General features: G+C 68.7%; 3 protein-coding genes across 5 annotated transcripts in view; 2 read left to right on the forward strand and 1 right to left on the reverse strand.

Annotated features, from left to right (window-relative positions):
- Positions 1–626: 626 nt before the first annotated feature.
- RND1 (Rho family GTPase 1) lies at positions 627–3,661 on the forward strand. The gene is made up of 5 exons (XM_027908747.1): positions 627–789; positions 876–963; positions 2,289–2,398; positions 2,642–2,776; positions 2,853–3,661. Exons 1-5 carry the CDS (start codon positions 670–672, stop codon positions 3,096–3,098), a joined length of 699 nt encoding a protein of 232 aa, XP_027764548.1. The 5' UTR covers positions 627–669; the 3' UTR covers positions 3,099–3,661.
- A 637-nt stretch (positions 3,662–4,298) lies between these two features.
- On the forward strand, positions 4,299–9,466 carry DDX23 (DEAD-box helicase 23). 2 transcript variants are annotated; one of them, XM_027908755.1, is made up of 17 exons: positions 4,299–4,341; positions 4,556–4,770; positions 4,875–4,973; positions 5,077–5,173; positions 5,256–5,321; positions 5,442–5,580; positions 5,672–5,805; positions 5,877–5,989; positions 6,074–6,217; positions 6,435–6,660; positions 6,777–6,922; positions 7,206–7,383; positions 7,467–7,709; positions 7,979–8,130; positions 8,248–8,356; positions 8,460–8,634; positions 8,884–9,466. In XM_027908755.1, the coding sequence occupies exons 2-17, from the start codon at positions 4,556–4,558 to the stop codon at positions 9,105–9,107; spliced, it is 2,460 nt and encodes an 819-aa protein (XP_027764556.1). In that variant the 5' UTR covers positions 4,299–4,341; the 3' UTR covers positions 9,108–9,466. The 2 variants fall into 2 exon arrangements, with proteins under 2 accessions (XP_027764556.1, XP_027764557.1); XM_027908756.1 differs by having other exon boundaries at positions 5,675–5,805.
- Positions 9,467–9,630: 164 nt separating this feature from the next.
- CACNB3 (calcium voltage-gated channel auxiliary subunit beta 3) overlaps positions 9,631–13,793 on the reverse strand; it is a 7,829-nt gene continuing 3,666 nt past the window's right edge. The window contains exons 3-14 of one of the 2 annotated variants that reach the window (XM_027908758.1): positions 13,057–13,183; positions 12,852–12,974; positions 12,649–12,764; positions 12,511–12,575; positions 12,393–12,412; positions 12,092–12,172; positions 11,831–11,889; positions 11,625–11,734; positions 11,387–11,538; positions 11,216–11,311; positions 10,979–11,128; positions 9,631–10,816 (exon numbers count right to left, since the gene is read on the reverse strand). In XM_027908758.1, coding sequence (XP_027764559.1) covers positions 10,532–10,816; positions 10,979–11,128; positions 11,216–11,311; positions 11,387–11,538; positions 11,625–11,734; positions 11,831–11,889; positions 12,092–12,172; positions 12,393–12,412; positions 12,511–12,575; positions 12,649–12,764; positions 12,852–12,974; positions 13,057–13,183 — 1,384 coding nt within the window. In that variant the 3' untranslated portion in view covers positions 9,631–10,531. The remainder of the gene's footprint in view (positions 10,817–10,978; positions 11,129–11,215; positions 11,312–11,386; positions 11,539–11,624; positions 11,735–11,830; positions 11,890–12,091; positions 12,173–12,392; positions 12,413–12,510; positions 12,576–12,648; positions 12,765–12,851; positions 12,975–13,056; positions 13,184–13,793) is intronic. The other variant, XM_027908757.1, reaches the window with a different exon arrangement.

The raw sequence follows: 13,793 nt of genomic DNA on the forward strand, positions 1-13,793 counted from the left end.
GTCGCTGCAGTGGGGTCCCGGACCTGCAGGAAGCGGCTGAGCAGCTCCCTCCTGGTCTTGGCAGCCTCCTCCTCGGCCAGCGCTTGGCTCTGCAGCAGCAGCAGCTCAGCCTCGGCCGCCCCGGGGGCGCCGGGACGGGCCCCCGCCATGGCTGGAGCTGGGACACGGTGAGAAGGGTGGGGGGACGCCCGGGGGAGAGGAGGCCCGGTGGTGGCTCCTCCAGGGCCTCCCTCAGCCCCGTTTCCCTCTGCTCACCTCCATCTCCCCCTCCAGAGCCCCTCAGCCCTTATCGCCCCCTTCCCACCCCATCTGCCCCTCCAGGACCCTCCATCTCCCCCCTTTTTTTAGGATCGCCCCCCCCCCCCGCCCGGTACCGGCCCCGCTCCCGCGTCCCACCGGTCTCCAAGCAACGGCCACTTCCGCTACCAGCGCTCCAACTTCCGCCCCCGCGCGCGCCGTTGCCCCCTGGCGGACGGGAGCGGGTGCCGCCGGTGCCGCCTCTCCGCCATTGGCCGGAGCCCCGGGAGCCCCCGCGGTGATTGGCGGGCGGGCGCCGCCGTGGGCGGGGCCCGGCGGCGGGGGGGTATATAATGTGCTTGCGGCGGCGGCGCGCAGGGCGGTGGGCGGGCGGCAGCGGCGGGGGAGGTTCGCGCGCGCCGTGCCGCCGCCATGCGGGAGCGGAGGCCGGTACCGGCCGCCCCGGCCCGCTGCAAGCTGGTGCTGGTGGGCGACGTGCAGTGCGGCAAAACGGCCATGCTGCAGGTGCTGGCTAAGGACTGCTACCCCGAGGTGAGCCGGGGCGGCCGCCGGCAACCGGCACCGCGCACCGGGCGGCGGGACCGGAGCGGGCGCTGACGGTGCCGGTGCCGTTGCAGACGTACGTGCCCACCGTGTTTGAGAACTACACGGCGTGTCTGGCCAGCGAGGAGCAGCGGGTGGAGCTGAGCCTCTGGGACACCTCTGGTACCGGGTGGGGGGGACACGCGGTGCTTACATGGGGGGCTCCGGTACCGGGGGTGCAGCCCCGGCCCCGGTGGGGGTGATGGAGGTATTTGGTGGTCTGGGGGCTCGGGGGATTGTAGGACTGGGGTTTTGGCGGGGCTACGGTGGAGATGCCCTTACAGCGGGGTGTATTGGGGTCCCGGGAGTGTTTTGGGGTCGCTGCAGTGGGGGGATTTGGTGGCCGCAGTGGCGTCCTCGGGATGCTTTTTGGGGTCCCGGAGGTGTTTTGGAGTCCCTGAAGGGGGGGCCTAGTGGCCCCAGTGCGGTCCCTGTGGTTTTCTGGGGTCCCAGCAAGGGCGGGCTTGGTGGCCGCAGTGGGGACCCCTGGGGGGGCTTCAGGTCTGCGGTCACATCCCTGAGTCCGGGGGGCACAGGGAGCCCCCGGGAACCGACCCCGCGGTGGGGGCACAGACACAGACGGGAGGGGGTCACACGGGGCTGAACCCCTTCCCTGGGGGGGTTCCCGAACCCCGATGAGCCCCCCAGAGGGAGCTCAGGGTGTCCCCCGCGCCTGGGGGGGGTTATGGGCGATTCCAGTGCTGCCCCTCCCGGGGTACCCCGAATGGCTGGGGGGCCCGGGAGGGGTCGGGGGGGGTGTCGGGGCAGCCCTGCCCGGTGCTGCAGTGTCCCCCCCGGCGGGGGGGTCCCCGCCGGTCCCCGGTTGCCATGGCGATGCGCTGGCGCAGCCTCTTTGCTATTCCGTGCACGGAGCGTCTGGGCTGCGAAACCCCCTCCGAGGCCTTTCGGGGGGCAAAGGGGAGCGGGGGCACCCCCCGCACCCCACGGGCACCCCCCGCGCCCCCCGCGCCGCGTCCCCCGCAGTTCCCGGTGCGGTGCCGGTGGCTCCGTGTCCCTGGGGACCCTGCGGGGGTGGCACCCCCACCACCCCCCTCCTGGCTGCCCCCCCCCATCCCCAGACACCCCTCGGTGCTGGCGGGACTCCCCAAAACGGGCAGGGGGGGCTGTTACATAAACACCGCGGGCTCCATTTGCCGGTGCCTCGTCGATGCGTTTGATGGGCTGCGGGGACGGGGGTGGCGCTCTGGGGGGGCTCTGGAGCTGTGCCCCCCACCCCAGGCAGGAGGGGGGCCGTGTGTGCTTTGGGGGGGCTCTAGAGATGAGCCCCCCACCCCAGGCAGGAAGAGGGGCGGTATGTGTGTCTTGGGGATCTGTTTTCTTTTTTTTTGCGGGGGTCTCTGGAGCTCTGAGCCCCCACCCCGGGTAGGATCGAGGGTCCCTCCAGGGGGGTTGAGAGGTGACCCCCCCCCCCCCATGATGCCCCCCAGGCTCCCCCTACTATGACAACGTGAGGCCCCTGTGCTACAGCGACTCGGATGCCATCCTGCTCTGCTTCGACATCAGCCGCCCCGAGACCCTGGACAGCGCCGCCAAGAAGGTGGGACAGGGTCCCTGGGGGGCTCAGGGATGTGGGGACATTGACCCAGGGTGTCCCTGTGGGGCTTGGGGAACTCAGGGATATGGGGACATTGACCCAAGGGGCTCCCCGAGGGCTTTGGGATGTGCAGGGACACTGGCCTGGAAAGTCCCTCTGGGGTTTGGGGTGCACTGACCTGGTGGGGGGGGGGCAGGGAGAGGGTTTTGGGGTCCCCTGTCCCTGACAGCGGCTCCCACCCCGCAGTGGAAGACGGAAATCCTGGATTATTGCCCCAACACGCGGGTGCTGCTCATCGGCTGCAAGACGGACCTGAGGACGGACCTGAGCACCCTCCTGGAGCTCTCGCACCAGAAACAGGCCCCCATCTCCTATGAGCAGGTCTGGGGGGGTCCCGGGGGGGCCGGGAGGGGGGTGCTGGGGCGGTGCAGGTGGTCTGACACGGGGCTGGCCGCAGGGCTGTGCCATGGCCAGGCAGTTGGGAGCCGAGGGCTACCTGGAGTGCTCGGCCTTCACCTCGGAGAAGAGCGTCCACAGCATCTTCCGGACCGTGTCCAGCCTCTGCCTCAGCAGAGCCCCCCAGCAGCCCCCCCAGAGCCCCCCCCGCAGCCTCTCCAAGAGACTCCTGCACCTGCCCAGCCGCTCCGAGCTCATCTCCAACACCTTCAAGAAGGAAAAGGCAAAAAGCTGCTCTGTCATGTGAAGGGGGGGACAGGGATGACCCTCCCCAACTTCCAGCCCCCTCCCGAGTCCCCAGGGTGGGATGGGGGGGGCTGGACGGGGCCCTGGACCCACCCCCCACCCGAGGAGGAGGTGCTGCTGCCCCCCCATCACACCATTGCCCTGCCAGCCCCCGGCCTGGGGGGCTGCCCCCGTGGGGAGGGGGGTCTGGGGGGTGCTCAGCACCTGGGCCCCAACCTGGGGGGATCCCCGTGGGGTTTGGGGTGCACAGGACCCTGGGGACACCGGCCCAGGGGGGTCCCTGTGGGTTTTGGGGTGCACAGGCACATGGGGACACAGTCCTGGGACATCCCTGTGGGATTTGGGGGGCACATCATGGGGCTCATCCATGGACTCATCCTGTTTCCCCCCTACACTTTCCCCCACCCCTCATCCACTGCTTGGCCCTGGGGGGACCCCAGCGGGTTGGGGGGCGATGGGGGGGCTATTTTATGGACTGTCTGGGGTGGGGGGGTGTCTCTGTTCCATGTCAGTGTTCTTATAAAGCTTATTTATTATCAGAAATATAAGACCCACCTACGTGCAGCCCTGCCTGTGGCCTGGAGTTCTTTCGGGGGGTGCTGGGTCTTGGGGAGGTGTTTTTGGGGGATCACTGGGGATGGGGACACTGAGGTGGGGCAGTGAGGGATCCTTGGGTACCCCAAAGTGGTCCCTGCCAGACTCTGCCTGGGCGTTCCAGCTTGGGAATGGGGGTTCAGTGGGAGTGGGGGGCTCCTGCAGGGATGCTGGTCTGGGGGTCCTTGTGGGGTTTGGGGGTCGCAGGGATGCGGGATTACTGTCCTGGGGCCATCTCTGGGGATTTGAGGTATGTAAGGACACCGACCAGAGAGGAGGGGGGGACCTGTAGGGTTTTTGGGGTACGCAGTGACACTGACACTGTTGAGGGTGGTCCCCCCAGGGTTTGGGTGGGATTCAGGGAAGGCGGGTACACCCACCCTGGGGTCCCGGGGCAGTCTGGGGGCTGCAGGGCCGTGGGGACGCTGACCCCGGGGGACTCGTTCCCGAAGGCGGGGGCGGCGGAGGGATCGCGGTGCGCGGCGGCGGTGCTTTGACAGCGCGGAGGCCACCGGGAGTTGTGGTTCGCCCCCCCCGCGCACAGGCTGCCGGGAGTTGTAGTCCCCGCGCCGTCCCGGCGTGCCCCGCGGCCCCGGCGGACATGGCGGCGGCGGTGGCGGAGCGGCGGCGCTGAGCCCGCGGCTGGCACGGTGAGGGGAGACCGGGCAAGGCCGGGAGGGGGCCGGGCACCACCGCGAGGGACCCCCGCGGCGCCCAGGGGCTGCAGGACCCCGCTGCCGCCACGCCGGGCTGAACCCCGGTACCGGGTACCGCGGGCGGGGCCTGGAGCGCCGGGTGCCCCCCATCCCTCTGGGGGCTTCTCCCCCCCGGTGTCCCCCCCCCCCCGCTGACCCCTCCCCGCAGATGGCCGGAGAACTGACGGACAAGAAGGACCGGGACGCGTCCCCGGTGAAGGAGGAAAGGAAACGCTCCCGCTCCCCAGACCGCGAACGGGACCGGGACCGGGAGCGCGACCGAGACCGCAAGGGCTCCCCGGCCAAGGACAGGAAGCGACACCGATCCCGGGACCGGCGACGGAGCCGCTCCCGCTCCCGGTCCCGCTCCAAGTCCACGGAGAGGTGAGGGGGGGTCGCAGCTCCCTGGGGTTTTAGGGAAGAGCTTTGACGGTCCTGGCGGGGTGAGGGGAGGGCAGGACCGCGCTGTGACCCTCCCCGTCCCTCAGGGATCGGCGGCACAAGGAGCGGGACCGTGACCGGGGCAAGAAGGAGCGGGACCGGGACAAGGATGGGCACCGGCGGGACAAGGACAGGAAAAGATCCAGGTGGGTTTTTGGGGGGGGTCCCTGCTTTCTTCTAAGTCGTCCAGAGGTGGGGATCCCTTGGGGATGTGTCTGGTGCCTGATTCCATGCTGTTTTCCCGGGAAGTTTGTCCCCGGGCAGGGGGAAGGATTCCAAGTCCCGGAAGGACCGGGATGCACGGAAGGCAGAGGAGGAGGAGGAGAATGCCCTGAAGAAAGAGAAGGTGAGGAGGGGGCTCAACTGGGAATGGCTCCAGGCGGATCCAGGTGCCTGGGGGTGGTGCTGACATCCAGCCCCGTTTCCAGGCACAGCCCCTGTCCTTGGAGGAGCTGCTGGCGAAGAAAAAAGCAGAAGAGGAGGCAGAAGCCAAGGTGGGAGCGGGAAGAGGAGCCTCTTCCTTGTGCTGGGGGAAAGAGGAGAGGTCGGGAGGGACCCCCAGCAGCTCGGGGGTCGCAACCAGGCCCGGTGTGACCCTTCCTGTCCCCCCCCAGCCCAAGTTCCTGTCCAAGGCGGAGCGGGAGGCCGAGGCCCTGCGGCGGCGGCAGCAGGAGGTGGAGGAGCGGCAGCGGCTGCTGGAGGAGGAGAGGAAGAAGAGGAAACAGTTCCAGGAGATGGGGAGGAAGATGCTGGGTAAGGGGTCACCCCCTGGAGCTCTCACCCCCCCCTCCCCCCAGCCCTCAGGGCGCTGTGCTGGCTCTGAGCCCCTTCCCCTGCTCCCCAGAAGACCCCCAGGAGCGCGAGCGCCGCGAGCGCCGGGAGCGCATGGAGCGGGAGACCAACGGCACCGAGGACGAGGAGGGCAGGCAGAAGATCCGGGAGGAGAAGGACAAGAGCAAAGAGCTCCACGCCATCAAGGTGGGGCTGGGGGCTGGATTTGGGGGCTGGGGGTGTGTCTGGGGGGGCCCGCTGACCCTGGGGTCCCGCAGGAGCGGTACCTGGGCGGGGTGAAGAAGCGCCGGCGCACGCGGCACCTCAACGACCGCAAGTTCGTGTTCGAGTGGGACGCGTCCGAGGACACCTCCATCGACTACAACCCCCTGTGAGTGTGGGGGGGAGGGTCCCCGGGGCTGGGGGTGCCCCTGAGGGGGGCAGGGCAGCCCCTGATGCTCCCACCCTGCTCCAGGTACAAGGAGAGGCACCAGGTGCAGCTTCTGGGCCGCGGCTTCATCGCGGGCATTGACCTGAAGCAGCAGAAGAGGGAGCAGTCGCGGTTCTACGGGGACCTGATGGAGAAGAGGAGGACGCTGGAGGAGAAGGAGCAGGAGGAGTGAGGATTTTGGCGGGGGGGGGGAGCTGGGAGGGTGTTGAGGGGTGTGAGGAGTCCTGACTGGCTCAGCTTGGCTGGGGTGGGGAGCTGGGGGCAGCGCTGGGATGCACCAGGACCTGTGGGAGGGGGTGGGAAGGATTCCAGAGGCACAGGGTGAGCCCCATCCCGGTTCCTCGTCCCCCTTCCCATCTCCCCATCCCCTCCTGCCCCTGGCCAGGGCCCGGCTGCGGAAGCTGAGGAAGAAGGAGGCCAAGCAGCGCTGGGACGACCGGCACTGGTCCCAGAAGAAGCTGGACGAGATGACGGACAGGGACTGGCGCATCTTCCGCGAGGATTACAGCATCACCACCAAGGGGGGCAAGATCCCCAACCCCATCCGCTCCTGGAAGGACTCCTCCCTGCCCCCCCACATCCTGGAGGTCATCGACAAGTGCGGATACAAGGTGGGCGTGGGGAGGGGGGGCACTGGAGGGGGCTGGGAGTGGGGAAAAGGGGTCGTCAGGGATGTGGGGAGGGGGAGGAGGGAGAGTTCTGCTCCCAACCTGCCGTCCCCTGGCAGGAGCCGACCCCGATCCAGCGCCAGGCCATCCCCATCGGGCTGCAGAACCGGGACATCATCGGCGTGGCCGAGACTGGCAGCGGCAAGACGGCGGCATTCCTGATCCCACTGCTCGTGTGGATCACCACCCTGCCCAAAATCGACCGGTGAGGGCACAGGGCAGGGTGACACTGCCCATGGGAGGGGGAGACAGGGTAGGGTGATGGTGACGCTGCACATGGGTGGGGCAGGGTGACAGAGCGACGCTGTGGAAGGGATGGAGTGACAAGGTAGTGCTGGAGGGGATGGGAAATGGGGTGGGGTGATGGTGTGATGGGTGCGAAGGGGATGGGGTGGGGTGGAAGGGTGACTGACCGTACAGGGAATGGGAGGGGCTCACGTGCTGCCATGGTGGGTGACACATCTGCCCCCTCCCTGCCCACGCCGCAGCATCGAGGAGTCGGACCAGGGGCCCTACGCCATCATCCTGGCCCCCACCCGCGAGCTGGCCCAGCAGATCGAGGAGGAAACCATCAAATTCGGGAAGCCCCTGGGCATCCGCACGGTGGCCGTGATCGGCGGCATCTCCCGCGAGGACCAGGGCTTCCGCCTGCGCATGGGCTGTGAGGTGGGCTGGGGCGGCGCTGGGGGGCTCCGGGGGGGCTGCTCGGCCCTGGGGCCGCCCCCGCTGACCCCGCCACGACCCCCCAGATCGTGATCGCCACGCCGGGCCGGCTCATCGACGTGCTGGAGAACCGGTACCTGGTGCTGAGCCGCTGCACCTACGTGGTGCTGGACGAGGCCGACCGTATGATCGACATGGGCTTCGAGCCCGACGTGCAGAAGATCCTGGAGCACATGCCCGTCACCAACCAGAAACCCGACACCGACGAGGCCGAGGACCCCGAGAAGATGTTGGCCAACTTCGAGTCGGGCAAGCACAAGTACAGACAGGTGGGCAGGGGGCCTTGGGGGGATTCGTGGGGTGGGGAGGGGAAATTCTGAGGTTGGGAGAAGGGGTTCCTGCCCCATGGGAGGGTGTTTTTGCCCGGAGGGGTAATGGTTTTGCCCCACAGAGGGCGTTTGTGCCCTGGGGGGAGAGACATTCTTGTTCCCTGCAGGATATTACTGTTCCACGGGGCGATTCTTGCAGGGGGAGGTTCTGGCCCTATGGGGGGACGTCCCTGCCCCGTGGGTGACATCTCTGCCCCGTGCCCTCACAGACTGTGATGTTCACGGCCACGATGCCGCCGGCAGTGGAGCGCCTGGCCCGCAGTTACCTCCGGCGCCCGGCCGTGGTTTACATCGGCTCCGCCGGCAAACCCCACGAGAGGGTGGAGCAGAAGGTCTTCCTCATGTCCGAGTCGGAGAAGAGGTGGGCAGGATGGGCTTTTTGGGGTGATCTGAGGGGTTTGAGGGTGAGGGGGGCACTCTGGGGGGCGCTGCAGCTTCTCCTTGCCCAACTCTCCCTCTTCCTCCTCCTCCCGTGCAGGAAGAAGCTGTTGGCCATCCTGGAACAGGGCTTCGACCCACCCATCATCATCTTCGTCAACCAGAAGAAGGGCTGCGACGTGCTGGCCAAGTCCCTGGAGAAGATGGGGGTGAGTCTGGGCTGGGGGGGGGTCATCCTGAGCCCCGTCCCCACCCTGTCCCTGCGTGGGGACCCCCCTGCTGTGCCCCCACTGACCCCCTCTCGTCCCCCAGTACAACGCCTGCACCCTGCACGGCGGGAAGGGCCAGGAGCAGCGAGAGTTCGCCCTCTCCAACCTCAAGGCCGGGGCCAAGGACATCCTGGTGGCCACGGACGTGGCCGGACGTGGCATCGACATCCACGACGTCTCCATGGTGGTCAACTACGACATGGCCAAGAACATCGAGGGTGAGGATGGGGGGGCTGGGGGGGGTTGGGAGGCACCCAGGGGGCTGCAGGGGGTGTCCAGCCTTGGTACTGCCTGTGCCAGGGGGCTGTGGGGGGTTTCCAGCCCCAGTGCTGCCCATGCACTGGTGTTGCCTGTGCTGGGGGGGGTTGTGGGGGGGTGCCTGGCCTCGGTACTGGTGCTGCAAGGGATGCCCAGCCCCAGCGTTGCCCACACCCAGCCCCTCGCTGACCCCCTGCCCCCTCTCCCAGACTACATCCACCGCATCGGGCGGACGGGCCGAGCGGGGAAGAGCGGCGTGGCCATCACCTTCCTCACCAAGGAGGACTCCACCGTGTTCTACGACCTCAAACAGGCCATCCTGGAGAGCCCCGTGTCCTCCTGCCCCCCCGAGCTGGCCAACCACCCCGATGCCCAGCACAAGCCGGGCACCATCCTCACCAAGAAGCGGCGGGAGGAGACCATCTTCGCGTGAGGCCCCGCTGTGCGCCCTCTGTCACCTCTCTGGGGACGACAGGACCAGCAGGGCTGCCAGGACTGTTGTGGCCGTTCTTTTCCCAGCTCCCTGCTCAGCCAGGACTGTGCCCACGCAGAGACTGGGGCTGGGATTGTCCCAAAATACCCGCCCCGTTCCCCCAGTCCCCCTCCCCACCTTCCCCACGGAGCGGAGGAGCTGCTGGAGGCTGTTTGGGAGCCGGTTCCTCCCTGCTGCCAGGGCAGGGCTGGTTTTTGGGCTGTCCTGGGAACTGTCTGCACCTCGTGCTTTGGGTTTTTTGGGAGTTTTTTGTAGCTGAAGCTCCAGGCTGCAGGAATAAACCGGCAGCGGCGCTACCAGCGTCGGCTCATCGTCCTCTCCCTTCCCTGGGTGCCACCTCCCATGGGGACAGGAGCCAGCAGTGCCCAAAAGAGTTTTTTGGGTGCTCAGCACCAACCAGCACCGTCCCTTTCCACCCCCCAGACCAGGTGTGTCCCCCACCACAGACACAGACACCGGCGCCTCCAAGCACTCGTGTGTTTCTGAAACCAATTACAGGGAAATCAGTGCTTTCTACAAAAGAAATTGTAACAAATCTGTGGCCCCCACCCCTGCCCCCCCCTCCCCACCAGCGCTGGCCCCCCAAGGGGGGGCTCAGCCCACACCAAGCCCCCCGGCCGAGGGCGGTGGGCGCCGTATTTACAGGACTGTGCGGTGACGTGCGGTGACGGCAGCGTGGGCAGGGGAAGGGCAGGGTCAGGGCAGTGGGTGCAGGCGTGGAGCAGCCCCCCCACCCCGTGCAGCCCCTCTCTGTCCCCCCCCCCATCCCGGGGAGGGGCGGTTTGGCTGCAGCGTTCGGGGCAGGGGGGTGTTGGTGCAGAGCAAAGCGAGTGGTGTGGCCCCCTCCTCCCGGGGGTCCCATGCAGGGGTGGGGAGGGGGCAGGCAAGGCCCCGGTGGGGGGTGAGCGAGTGGGCACCTTCCCCTTCTTCCTCGGGTCTGTGTGGGGTGGGGGACGCTGCTAAAACTGCCCCCCCGTGCCCCTTACCTACCCTTTTTGGAGGGGGGGCACCCACAGTCCATGGCAGCTGCCCTGCAGGGAATGAGCCAGCCCGTGATGTGGGGCCCGGGGGGGACGCTGAGGCAGGGGCAGAAGGCATGTGGCTGTCCCCAGGTTTCCCAAAACTTTTCGGGGGAGGGGTCCCAGGGCATCCTGGCCGCCGGGCCCCCCCCCACCCTGTGCTTATGGCTGAAGACGTGCCCGGGGGGGGCCCGGGCGCGAGGAAGCTGCCGGTGCCGAGGAGATCCCCGAGAGGGAGATTGTCTGAGCACCCCCAACGCGGGGCTGGGGCCAGGGGGGCAGCGCCCGGGCTCTGCTGGAGGGGGGCCGGTTCCCAGCCGTGCCCCCCCCCTCTTTTCCCCACCCCTAATAGCTGTCCTTGGCCCAGGGCCGGCTGCGCTGCCAGTTCCTGTCGTGGTTGCGCTCGCCCGGGCGCTCGGGCGTGCCGGGGCCGCTGCCGTGGTGCCGGTGGGGCTGGTACAGGTCTGGGTAGGGGTCCCCGTACTCCTCCTCCTCCTCCAGGTGCCGGGAGCTGCGCTGGGACGTGGCCCCCCAGGGCTGGGGCGAGGTGTCCCCGGCCTCGTCCGATGGCATCAGGCTGTCGTGCTCCAGCGGCGAGTGCTCCCCCCGCTCCCCCAGCAGCTGCTGGCTCTGCGGGCACCGAGGGGCTGCAGAGGGGGGCACGGGGGGGGGGGAACGTGTCCCCCCCATTGCCCTGACACCCCTGTGCTGGGTCCCCGGGGGGAGCAGGGAGGGGGCTGTGTGTCCCACCCAGTCCATGTGGTGGGAGTGGGGAGGGGGCCGTGGGGGTACCTGCAGGCCCGGCAGGCCGGTGGGCGAGGGGACGGCGTGGGGGGCGTGCGGGGGGTGGTGCGTGGCCCGCCAATAAACCTCCAGGTACTCGGCCAGGTGCTCGCAGGCGTCTTCCAGCTGGTTCTCATCCAGGATCACATCGAAGAGCTCCTGGGGGGAGGAGGAGGTAAAAGGGGTCACGGGGCGCTTTAGGACCCCCCCAGGCACCCCCAGGGCAGGGGGGACGGGCCAGCTCACCGGGGGACACTGCACCAGCTTGTCAGCTGCCATCATCTGCACGTTGAGGTGCTTCACCTGCGACTTCCCCCGCGACTTGATGAGACGCTGCAGGACCTGGGGAGGGGAGGGGGGTTGGCAGCACCACGGGGGGCAGCCGGGACCCCCCCCAGAGCCACGGTCACCCCTCACCTTGGGCGAGGACACCTTGACGTAGACAATGATGGGCGCCAGGGAGGTCTTGGCCAGTTGGGCCGGGTGGTTGATGGTGTCGGCGTCCAGCACCACCAGCTGCAGGGACTTGGCCAGCTCGAAGATCCGCTCGATCTCGCTTTGCACCTCGGCTGGGGGGGGCACGGGGGGGCTGTGTCAGGCCGGGCTGGCCCCTGGCAGGGGGTCTCTGCACCCCAGGGCGAGCCCAGCCCCTCACCGATGCTGGAGCGGGTGGTGGAGCGCTCCAGGATCGCCTGCTTGCCCAGGTTGTTGAGGATGGAGCGCTTGGCCAGGGACAGGTCGGCCGTGATGTGGGTGATGGAGATCCTGGGGGGGCACAGGGACACGGTGGGCACCTGGGGACCCCCGGGCCACACACGGAGGAGGGTTCCGGGTGTGTGAGGGTGGGGGGGGGGGTCTCACCTGCCGTCAAATCTGTGCTTGAGGAAGTCGAAGAGGGCTTTCTGCATCATGTCGGTGACCTGCCACGGGGCCACCAGGCCGGTGAGCCGGCACAGATGGCACCGGCAGGGAGGTGGCAGCCGCCCGGCGCCCTGCCAGCCGCCCTCGGCCCTGCCATCTGCCCGCTGCCGGCACGGGACAGGCAGGAAGGGGACGAGGGGCACAAACCACCACCCCCAGGGCACAGCGAGGCCTCCTCCCAACCCCCACAGCCTCCCATACCTCGTATCCTTTCAGCGAAGGCCCCACCAGCACCACAGGCCGCATGGAGGGGACCACGTCGTAGGGTGGGATGTGCTGCGTCTATGGGGGGGACACGGGAAGGGGTCAGTGCCCTGGGCTCCCACCCCCAACCAGGAATGGGTCAATGAGCCTATTTCAGAGAGCCCTGGTGCCCTGGAGCCCCCCTGACCCCATAATTGGAGCAGAGGGGTGTCTCTGCCCCCACTCCACCCCTGGCCCTGCCTGCAGCCCCCTCCCCATCTCCCCCTGCCTGGGGCACGGCCCTGTGCCCAGGACTCACCTGCTTCTGCTTCTGCTTGGCTTGGGGAGAGGAGAGAAGAGACAGAGGTTGGTGACAGCAGAGTGAGGCCCCCCCTAGATCCCCCCTGGGTCCCCCCTGGGCCAGGACCTGCCCTTACCTAAGGAGGGGGGAGGCGATCGCCGGCTCCCGCTGTCGCCGAGGCCCGAGGCGTTGCCAGCTCTCCTGAGGGAGAGGGGGGTGAGCAAGTGCTGGGGGGCCCGGGAGGGATCCGGGAGGGGTGGGGTCCCATCCCTACCTGGCTTTCTGCTCCTGCTTGAGCCTCATGGCTTCCAGGCGCTGGGGGCTGGGGATGAAGGCGATGTCCCCCCCCTCCTTCACTAGGCGCCCGATCCACCAGTCATTGCTGTATTTCTGGGGGAGGACAGGGCAGGGGTGAGACTGGCAGGGGGTGGGGGCATCCCTGGCCCTGTTCTTACCCCTCCCAGCACTCAACCTCACCTCCTTGATGTGCAGGAAATCTTTGGCTTCGAAGTTGATGGCGGCTCCCTGCACCGGGCACTCCTCGTCCAGCGCCCCGCAGTAGCTGACATTGGTGCGCACGGCGAAGGCGACTGGCTTGTGCTGAGGGGGTTTGGGGGGGGGCAAATCAGCACCCCCCGGCCCCTGCCAGCCAGCCCTCCCCAGCCGTGCCCCTCAGGCCTACCTTGGCCCTCTCGAGCTGCTGCTGGGCCTGGCTCTCCACCTCGCGCCGGGCACCCTCACGGTCCTCTTCCAGGGACACGTCGGAGTCCAGGGACGGGCGGCTGGTGTAGGAGTCCGCCGAGCCCTGGGGGGACAGGGCTGAGTGCCAGGGGGCTGCGGGGGGGACCCCCACAAAGAGGGGCCTCTCGCTGAGGTGGTGCCAGCCTGGGTAGGGCCCCCCTGCTGACCCCCAGCCCCCTTCCAGCTTTCGGGGGTCCACGGTGGCATCGAGCAGGGTGCGTTGGGTGGCATCGCCCAGCACGGCTGCCCTGGGGCGCAACCCCCTTTGTGCCCGGGGGGGGCCACGGGGGAGAGCCCCTGCAGCCCCAGGGAGGGCCGGGCTGGGGACAGGGGGTCCTGCTAACCTTGAGGATGTGGGTCTTGACGGTGCTCTCCCTCCCACCCTGGGGTGCTCAGTGCAGCCCCCTGGGCTCCACCCCCCTGCCGCGCTGGTATTTACCCACTGCCCGCTGCGCCCGGAACAGGCGCAGAAGCTGCGGTGAAATATTTATAGGTCCCTGGATGTAGCTGAGCGCCTCCCCACACCCCGACCCCCCCCGAGGCCCCACGGGCCCTGCCAGGCTGAGCTCAGCACCGCTGGCCCAGCACCGCCCACCCCCCACCCCACCCGCGCCGGGAAAACGGGGCCTCCCACCCTGCACATCCCACCCTGCTCACATCGGGAGAGGGAGGGGGCCT

Source organism: Empidonax traillii, unplaced genomic scaffold, assembly GCF_003031625.1.
Source record: "Empidonax traillii isolate 1590-97213 ecotype Southwest subspecies unplaced genomic scaffold, ASM303162v1 scaffold1827:size69398, whole genome shotgun sequence".
Lineage (NCBI taxonomy): Eukaryota > Metazoa > Chordata > Aves > Passeriformes > Tyrannidae > Empidonax > Empidonax traillii.